Here is a 10,436-nt window from a genome sequence, read left to right as displayed (position 1 = left end):
AAATGCATCAGCCTTTTTTAAAATATGCAGCGCTTCAATATAAAGTGCTTCATTACATTGTTACGTTTTTACAGTTTCTTATTAAAATATTGTATTCCCTGGAGTGAAACCATAGTAAACATGTTACACATTGGTAAAAATAAACATTTTGGAATGTCTTTTTTTCTGTCCATTCTTTAAGAAGTCCCATTCGGTGATTTTGGTCAAGCTGAACTTGTTCCCGGAGCCTGGAAACAAAAAACAAAACAAAAAGTGAATCCCGTTGGGTTATTATTCGCCGTGTCTTCAAACGTCTCAGCTTGACGATGGAAGACGAAATACTGAAAACGGGAAGTAAGGAATGAAAAATGGAGGGCGGTGGGATGGTTATGAAAAGAGCGACAGTGGAGTCATGTAGCTACGGTCTGATTAGACCTGAGCTGAAGTCACATGATTTCATTCAGACTGTAAACGGGACATCAGCATCATGTACAACCCAAGTACACAACTGGACTTTTTGTTTTGTTCTTGAAGAAGTTTCTCCATTCATCCTAGTGGCTTCTTCAGTCTGAACCAAACTGGTGTGGAAACCCAAGTTCTAACCTGTGAAGCCAGCAAGTACCAGACCATGACATTACCCAGGAACTGATGTCCCTGTTGTCTGGAACCACCAAAATCCAACTTAGTGAGCAGATAGAGATCCTTGGACTGTGCACTGATAGTTGACCTGTCAGACCTGTTACATTACTTCCGCAGCTGCTAGTGAAATAACTGTAAAAAGTAACTAATAAAGTAACTTTTCAAAGTAACTGTGGCAACACTGCTCACAACACGTGTCCAAGGCCGAGCATGCATGTGGGGTGTTGCAATCAACTCACATCTCATTACTACCAAGGGTGAAACTAAAACGCGTTGACAAGCACTCAACATTTGGGACCGTTGTCCTTCAACATCAACAGGAGCTCAAGTGCTGAAAGAGACACGTGCTGAAACAAGTGTCAAATCCTTCAGACCAAAACAAGAGGACACTGTACTTTTAACTCAACCTCCAGATATCGTTACGTGGATCACTGAAAATCAACAACATGCAACCTGAAAACTTTCAGTGTGTAACATAGTTAAAACAGCCAGCAGGTGGTAGCAATCAATGCTTTTATTTAAATACTGTGCTTAAATTAATTTGATATTCAGAACCATTTAACGTCTCTTCTACAGGCAGCTAGAATTTCCTTATTTTGGAGATCTTCAAAAACATTCTCCTCAGTGGCTAAATGTGGAAATGGAAGCTGTACGTTTTACTGCATAAAGACGACACAGAGCATCTGGAAAATGATGTCATCCTGCTCAGACAGCAGTAAAATGCTTAAAGGGAAACGCCTTAAGTGTCAAGGAGCAAAACAATCTGATCCATGTTTTCAAACCATAGAAGACAAATAAAGTCCAACAACAGGAGCACAAACTGAAAACCAAATCAAGCAGTTGCCGAAATCAATAATTTGTCTCAGTTAGTCACATAACCGGTCATTTAAGAAAAAAAAAGTTTGTGATGTGCTTACGTGTTTTTGCTAGCCAGTCTAGAAGACTCCTTCTAGGCCTTTAATGCTGGTCTGTGGATAAACTGGCTGAGAGGTCAAATCTGGACAAATGTGACAGCTGGTATGCATCCTACTCCTGGTAATGAGTTCCATAACCAAAGCGCACACCAACCAACCAACCAACCAACCAGAGAAGGCATTCATAAAAGGCAATCAACCACAGGTCAGGTGCCACACGTCCCAATATTAGACACATTACAGAACCGCCCTGGGTCCTGGATGGTACTGGCGGGAGTCTATCCCCACCTCTCAGAAGTAACCATCTATCTGCCACAGCCATGTCAAATGTCCTTTTTCCAGTTGTTGGGCATCCTCAATACTGAGAAACCTCCATGCTGGGTCTTCTCCAGAGAAACACCTGTGTTGCAGAGATGTCATAGCTGATGTTCCTTCACAAAGCTGGAGGTAGATCTTATCAGTTTCCCAAACAGTCTCCCCAAATCTCCTTGTTTGAATCGTCATTCCAACGGCACCCAAGAAGAGATCTGATACCAAAGGCATCCAGAATGCACCTCAGGTCACTAACTAGCATCCACGTCTCACAACCATACAGTGAGCACCATTCTCCTCCAAAGATACCTCCATGGTCAACCACTTTTGTCCAGTGACCTCATGACTGCATAAGATCTTCTTGACCTTGACCTCCTGGTATTCAAAATAATCAATAGTGAGGCCTTGTACCTTATGTCACATTTCCAGGTTTATAGTGGTGACACCAATTTGGAAGGAAAACCATGAATCAGGATGTCCACAGTGAGGACTTTACGCTAACGCCTAGTGGGAACATGAACTGGATCATTTAGGTTGGCTGGTTTTAGAACCTGCACTTGACTGAGAAAGATTTTAGATCTTTATCTCTGAATCCACAGCGCTCTCTATGCCTTGAGAAAGCACAACGGTGACACAGGCAAAAATAAATAATAAAAAAAGAGTTGCAAAATAGCATGCAAATATAAAAATAAATTTAAAATAAAAAAAATATACAAAATTAGGATGTGAAAAAAACAAGGTTAGTTTAAGTTGATGAGGCAGGTTACTGAGCATGCATCAGTCAGCAAATGTCCTTCAGCATGCTTGTGTCTGTCGATGTGCACCAGTTAGCATGTGCATGCGGCAACAGAGGCAGAGTTGGTGGCAAGCAAAGAGGCAGGGTTTGATTGGTGGAGCAGTTTGATGAACAGGGAGAGTGTGGAGGTAGGCAGGTAGACGAAGAGGAACAGGACCATGTCCTCGCTGAGACAGAGGACGAGGCTGCTTGGCTCGGCCAGCACCCAATCCACCAGCACCCCGACCATTAGGTAGTAGACGTGGAACTCCTGCAACACCTCCCACTCGCCCCCATCCAGCCCCGCCCCCGTGTCCTCAGATATATGACGGGGTCCTGCCACGCCCTGAACAGCTCCACCGTCACTCACCATGGGCTTCATCTCTGCTCCTTCTGACACCACCTCCTTGGCTCGACTCCTTCCACGCTCCACCGCTCGCTCTAGTCTCCTGCTGTTCTCCACAAACTCCTGCAGGAGACACAGACCAACGTAGGAGTACAGCACCAAAGTAGGGGCAAGAACAAATCGATATATGGACAGGGAGTGTCCAGGAAAGTCATGAGGGAAAATAAGTTCACAAAAAAAAAAGACAAAAACAACAATAACACAGAAAGAAGAGGGGGCGGAGACTTGAGTGGAGTCAGCTGATTGGTTGGAGGCAAGGGGTGGGGTCATTTATGGATCCAAAAAAGAAAACAAAAAAACAAAAACAAAACATAATTCACTTTAGAAGCAGTTGAACGGTGTGCTGACTCACCAATACTTGAGGAAGTCTTCTATGCTGATGATTCACTTATTTATTTATGACACAAACTGATGGTAATAATTCAGCTTTGTTAATCACACCGTCCATTAACAAAAGGTTAATTTACGTTTCTCTCAGACAGGTCACGTTTTGTCATATTGCTTCCAACTTTATGTATTTGACCACCTGTATTGATACAACTTTTGTCAGCTCAATTTGTGCTGACCAGGAACATTGAGTGACTCAGTGGTCAAGGGGTTTACGTTACAAGAGCTTCACGTTCACCCTTTCACTTACACACCAATGTACTCTTCAGTGCCTTGCTCAGGGACACTGTGACACCCACAGATTGAGGAAACCAGGAATTCAAAACCGACCCTTTGGTGAGTGGAAAACCAAATCTTCTAACTACATAACCAGCAGACATGCGGCAGTGTCTCACCATCAGAGCTTTGTCCATGAAGAATTCCTTCCCCGGGGTGCCGTCGTTGTACTTTGTGTCAATAGCGAAGCAGAGGAAGAGAACGTCCACCACAATCTCAAAGATGGACAGGAAGCAGTGGGCCACCAGGAAGGCAAAGAGACAGACTATGATGAGGGGGAGGAGCCACTCTGCATAATCCCGCTGGTAGTTCAGGAGTAAAACTCCAGCAAACGCCGTCGATGTAACAATCAGGATCTGAGGACACGCAGTGAGGTCAGCTCAGCTGCACAGTTTGAAAGTGACTAGGTTCAAATACTCACACAGAAATAACAAAATGAAGATGAATACAACAATAAAGGACACGGGCTCCATGTGTCCGTCGTCGTCCTTTGGCTCACCTTCCCCAGGAAGAGAACAAAGTCTCCGACGGCGTTGATTGTGGCCACACGCAGTGCGTTTTCTACCAGGATCACGAAGGCGTCACGTGCAGACGTGCAGAAACTGGTGCTGTTGATGGCTGTGGCTGCATATGCATTCTGAGGAAAGACACGGGACACCAGTTACACAGTGACCACGAGGGAGCAAAGCGGAAAACAAGAGAATGGAACTGTTATGTTCACCTGATTGAGATAGTTGAGGCACTTCTCCAAACACCACAGACAGCAGATACACGTTTTCAGCATGCAGCGAGCGCACGCGTTCTCCTGCAGATACAGAAGATCATCTGTGTCAGGTGATCTGTGGTGGACTTTAGAATGATCAGTGACAAATAGAATTTACAAGTACACACAGAAATGAACTGCAAATCTAGACTTCAAATACAACAAGAAAGATGCTACAGAAGGGGGCAGTGACTTAGTGGTTGGCACCGCTTAAGGTTCCAGGTTCTCTTCCACCTACGAGGTCTATTAGAAAAGTATCCGACCTTATTATTTTTTTCAAAAACCATATGGATTTGAATCACGTGTGATTGCGTCAGACAAGCTTGAACCCTCGTGCGCATGCGTGAGTTTTTCCACGCCTGTCGGTTGCGTCATTCGCCTGTGAGCAGGCTTTGAGTGAGTAGTGGTCCACCCCCTCGGCGGATTTTCATTGTCAGGAAATGGCGGACTGAGTTGGGCTTTTTTTCCATCAGAATTCTTTCAGAAACTGTTAGAGACTGGTAGCTGGAAACCATTCGAAAAATTGATCTGGCTTTCGGTGAAAATTTTACGGGCTTCACAGAGAATAAGGACTGTTACTACAGCTTTAAGGACAGCTTTAAGGACGGCTTTAAGGACGCTAGGCGCGCCGCGCTCCGTGCCGCCATCGAGAGCCACAAACCACCGGATCATTTCTAAACGGATGGCTCTGTGGAGCCGGGACCGTCGTGTGCACTTTCTCTGGTTATCACAAGAGCTGGACATCAACCATTTTCCGGCAGATTTCACTTTTAACAAGAGATTTTGTCATGGAAAGCCAAGCGGAGGCTTCGTGCGTCACGACCAATTTGCTGATGGAGCAAGACAAAGGAACACCTCCGTTTTGGTCTCACAAGACGGCTTTGAGATGGCGTTCAGACAGCTGTCGGTGGTTTTTCCATCGAGTGATTATCCGAGAAATTGTGGATGTGCCTGGACATGCCAGAACATTTCCCGTGAGGCTTCAACACGGTGTTGCTGTGCGCCATGCGGCACCGCCGCGACGCGCGAAGCCTCCGCTCCTCTTTCCATGACAAAAACTCCTATAACAGTGGAATGTGCCGTTCATTTCCAAACTGGACGCTGTGTTTTATCCGGGACGTCGTCTGACTAGCACAGGAATTGTGAAAAGACGTGGACATCAGCACTTTTTCGGCACATTGAGACAGACGTGCGGAGGAATTCCGCGCGTCGCGGCGGTGCCACATGGCGCAAAGCAACGCCGTGATGAAGCCTCACGGGACATGTTCTGGCATGTCCAGGCACATCCACAATTTCTCGGATAATCACTCAATGGAAAAACCACCGACAGCTGTCTGAACGCCATCTCAAAGCTGTCCTGTGAGACCAAAACGGAGGTGTTCCTTTGTCTTGCTCCATCAGCAAATCGGTCGTGACGCGCGAAGCCTCCGCTCGGCTTTCCATGACAAAATCTCTTGTTAAAAGTGAAATCTGACAGAAAATGGTTGATGTCCAGCTCTTGTGATAACCAGAGAAAGTGCACATGACGGTCCCGGCTCCACAGAGCCATCCGTTTAGAAATGATCCGGTGGTTTGTGGCTCTCAATGGCGGCACGGAGTGTGGCGCACCGAGCGTCCTTACAGCCGTCCTTAAAGCTGTAGTATCAGTCCTTATTCTCTGTGAAGCCCGTAAAATTTTCACCGAAAGCCAGATAAATTTTTCGAATGGTTTCCAGCTGCCTGTCTCTAACAGCTTCTGAAAAAATTCTGATGGAAAAAAAGCCCAAATCATTCCGCCATTTCCTGACAATGAAAATCCGACGAGGGGACTGGACCACTCCTCACTCAAAGCCTGCTCACAGGCGAATGACGCAACCGACAGGCGTGGAAAAACTCACGCATGCGCACGAGGGTTCAAGCTTGTCTGACGCAATCACACGTGATTCAAATCCATATGGTTTTTGAAAAAAATAATAAGGTTGGATACTTTTCTAATAGACCTCGTAGTCCTTTCATTTGCATGGTCTCCCTGTGTTAATGTGGGTTCTCGCCGGGTGATCCGGGTTCCTCCCACATCCACAGAAATGCAAGTTAGGTGAACTAGTGACTCTAAACTGACAGTCGGTGTGAGTCAGAGTATTTGTCGGCTCTGTGATGGACTGGCGTCCGATCCAGGGTGAACCCCGCCTCCCACCTAATGATCACTAGTACAGGCTCCACCCCCCATGACCCTTAAATGGAATGCATGGATATAGAAAATGGATGAACAAAAGATGCTACAAAAGTTGCAAAAGTGCTCCAGACCACTAGGGGGAGTGACAAGCTGGGAGGATAGATACTATTCATAGCTAATGGGCATTTGGATTAAAACAGCAGCACTGAATTGTGCTGATTTCCTGCCAAGTTTCATCACAGATGTAAAATTTGAGAAGCTGCTTTTTCAACTTAATACAAGTTTCACAGAGGATAAAAGATCATAGTTTCACTTGATTCCTCACCTGAACACAAGAATATTTGGCGTTGAATAGAATAGAATAGAATAGAATTTATTATTATCATTGTACATGACACCAGAAAAAAAATACTGTGCATGACAATGAAATTAAAAACAATCTCTTAAAAGTTTCTGTGTAGGCTCTCAGTTGTCCAGGTGGTTTCCATAGTAGAGAAGCTTGAATCTTTGACTCGACTGGGTTGCTTGACATGAGGACGTTTCGCTTCAAATCACAGAAGCTTCCTCAGCTAAAATTCTTGCTCTGGTAGTCTGACTTCCGTCTTGACTCTTGTAGAGAAGAATAAAACAGAAGCCAACAAAAGCTGGAGTTTTTAACCTAACCATACCCCTCCTACCGAGAGGCCGACTGCTACAGGCTAGTGACTAAACAATAGCTCTAATTAGCAGCTATTGTGCTCTAATAAGCACCCTCCTAATGACAGGGCAGCTGTCCCTCCTAATGATGGGACGGAAGTCTCTCCTGATGGCTCCCTTGACGACTCTCCTGATGACGTGAATGACTCATTACCATGAACAAAAGACTGAAACTGCTTTGACCTGAGTACCCCATTGTAAACAGGGGACAAAGCGTGTCTGAGACCCCCTCTCCGGTTAAGGCTGGGTTTCAACTGTTTTACAAAGAATGCTTCCTTGACACCTCTCTCAAACCATTTCTTCTCTCTGGCTAAGATTTTAACTTCCTTGTCCTCAAACGTGTGGTTAGTGTCTTTCAGGTGGAGATGAACTGCAGACTGAGGTCCACTGGCGCCCTCTCTGCGGTGCTGGTATAGCCTTTTGTGTAAAGGTTGCTTAGTCTCACCTATGTAGTGTTCATTACAGTTTTCCTGACATCTGATAGAATACACTACATTGCTCTGTTTGTAACTAGGGATCCTGTCCTTAGGGTGAACTAATTTCTTTAGCCCTTCCCTCTGCAGTTGTGGGCACCTTCAACACAGAGCCTTACAGGTGCCCACAACTGCAGAGGGAAGGGCTAAAGAACAACAACTTGTACGGAAAGCCCTCACAGTATGTGGGTACCCACGATGGTCCCTGGACAAAGTGCAGAAGTCCCAGAAAACAAAGAGACCAGATAGACAGGAGACGGAGACAAGAAGAAGAGGAGTGTCTCTCCCTTATTTAGTAGGAGTAGGGGAAAAACTACAGAGGATCTTCAGACAGCACAAAATCCCAGTTTACTTTAAACCAGTTAACACCTTGAGACAGAAATTAGTTCACCCTAAGGACAGGATCCCTAGTTACAAACAGAGCAATGTAGTGTATTCTATCAGGTGTCAGGAAAACTGTAATGAACACTACATAGGTGAGACTAAGCAACCTTTACACAAAAGGCTATACCAGCACTGCAGAGAGGGTGCCAGTGGACCTCCGTCTGCAGTTCATCTCCACCTGAAAGACACTAACCACACGTTTGAGGACAAGGAAGTTAAAATCTTAGCCAGAGAGAAGAAATGGTTTGAGAGAGGTGTCAAGGAAGCATTCTTTGTAAAACAGTTGAAACCCAGCCTTAACCGGGGAGGGGGTCTCAGACACGCTTTGTCCCCTGTTTACAATGGGGTACTCAGGTCAAAGCAGTTTCAGTCTTTTGTTCATGGTAATGAGTCATTCACGTCACCAGGAGAGTCGTCAAGGGAGCCATCAGGAGAGACTTCCGTCCTATCATTAGGAGGGACAGCTGCCCTGTCATTAGGAGGGTGCTTATCAGAGCACAATAGGTGCTAATTAGAGCTATTGTTTAGTCACTAGCCTGTAGCAGTCGGCCTCTCGGTAGGAGGGGTCTGGTTAGGTTAAAAACGCCAGCTTTTGTTGGCTTCTGTTTTATTCTTCTCTACAAGAGTCAAGACGGAAGTTAGACTACCAGAGCAAGAATTTTAGCTGAGGAAGCTTCTGCGATTTGAAGCGAAACGTCCTCACGTCAAGCAACCCAGTCCAGTCGAAGATTCAAGCTTCTCTACTAAGGACACCAGCAGTCTCTGTGGCAGATGGTTATTCCTGAGAATCCTCAGGAAATAGAGTCTCTGGTGTGCCTTCTTGATGGTAGCCATAGTATTTGTGCTCCAAGTCAGGTCATCTCTCAAATACATGCCCAGAAAACGAAATTCAGAGACCCACTCGACACAGTCCCCATCGATGACCAGTGGCTGGATGACTGTTTTCCTCCTTCTATAGTCCACCACCATCTCCTTTGTCTTTGAGGTGTTGAGGATCAAATTGTTCTCCCTACACCAGGCCGACAACCGCTGCACCTCCTCTCTATAGGCGGACTCATCCTCACCAGAAATGAGTCCCACCACAGTAGTATCATCAGCAAACTTAATGATATTGTTGCTGAAGTGAGAGGGGATGCAGTCATAGGTGTAGAGGGTGTAGAGCAAAGGACTCAGCACGCAGCCCTGAGGGGAGCCGATGCTGAGGCTAATGGCCAAAGAGATGTGAGGGCCAACTCTCACCCTCTGAGAGCGGTCTGTGAGGAAGTCCAAGATCCACCGGCAAATGGAGTGGGACACCCCCAGGTCCAACAACTTAATCACCAGCCTGCTTGGAAGAATGGTATTAAATGCTGAGCTAATGTCCACACATAGCTCCCCTGCTGCTCCAGATGGGACAGAGCAGCATGTGGAGCCATAATGATGGCATCCTCCGTGGACCTGCTCACACGATAAGTAAACTGATGAGGGTCAAACCCAGGGGGAAGAAAGGAGATGATGTAGGCCCGGACTAACTTTTTGAAGCACTTCATAATAATCGGAGTTAGTGCCACCGGGCGATAGTCATTCAGACAACTGATCCTGGTCTTCTTAGGGAGGGGGACAATAATAGAGGACTTCAGGCAGGGGGGGACAGCAGCCTGGCTCAGGGACTGGTTGAAAATGTATGTAAACACACCAGCTAACTGAGCTGCACATTCCCTCAACACCCATCTCGAGACGCCATCCGGACCCGCAGCTTTCCTTGAATTCACCCCCCTCAACACCCGCCTTACCTCCTGTTCCTCCAGCGTGAGGACGTAGCTGTTGAGAGCAGGTGAGGGGACGACGACTGTCTCTGGTGGCTGCACCTCAAAATGGGCAAAGAAGTTATTGAGGTTCTCTGCCAGTGAGGCATTACTGTAGTATGCCAACAGGGTGCTGGGTCAGTAGTTCGTGATGTGCTGAACACCCTGCCACACCCGCCGAGAGTCCTGACTCTGGAAGCAGTCCTCTATTCGCCTCCTATAAGCTGTCTTGGCACATCTGATCCCTTTCTTCAGGTTGGCTCTGGCGGTGCTGTACAGCTCCCCATTACCACACCTGAAGGCGGAGTTCCTCTCCTGGAGCAGGTTCCGCACCTCCCGAGTCATCCAAGGCTTCGTGTTGGGATAAACACGGATGTACTTATCCACAGTGACCATGTCGGTGCAGAACCTGATATATCCCAAGACAGCTGCTGTATACTGCTCCAAGTCCTCATGCTCAAAAACAGTTTGTGGACTCGAAGCAGTCCTGGAGTTG

The 10,436-nt window shown here is 46.4% G+C and overlaps 1 protein-coding gene across 2 annotated transcripts in view; it reads right to left on the bottom strand.

Annotated features, from left to right (window-relative positions):
• slc44a1b (solute carrier family 44 member 1b) overlaps positions 1 to 10,436 on the bottom strand; it is a 64,094-nt gene continuing 53,658 nt past the window's right edge. For both annotated transcript variants that reach the window (XM_034182268.1, XM_034182269.1), the window contains exons 12-16: positions 4,410 to 4,493; positions 4,188 to 4,325; positions 3,808 to 4,044; positions 2,990 to 3,088; positions 1 to 227 (exon numbers count right to left, since the gene is read on the bottom strand). In XM_034182268.1, the coding sequence (XP_034038159.1) occupies positions 204 to 227; positions 2,990 to 3,088; positions 3,808 to 4,044; positions 4,188 to 4,325; positions 4,410 to 4,493 (582 nt within the window). In that variant the 3' untranslated portion in view covers positions 1 to 203. The remainder of the gene's footprint in view (positions 228 to 2,989; positions 3,089 to 3,807; positions 4,045 to 4,187; positions 4,326 to 4,409; positions 4,494 to 10,436) is intronic.

This window comes from Thalassophryne amazonica, chromosome 11 (genome assembly GCF_902500255.1).
Source record: "Thalassophryne amazonica chromosome 11, fThaAma1.1, whole genome shotgun sequence".
Classification (NCBI taxonomy): Eukaryota; Metazoa; Chordata; class Actinopteri; order Batrachoidiformes; family Batrachoididae; genus Thalassophryne; species Thalassophryne amazonica.
Note: the sequence above shows the minus strand (reverse complement) of the source record. Positions and strands in the feature narration are given on the sequence as shown.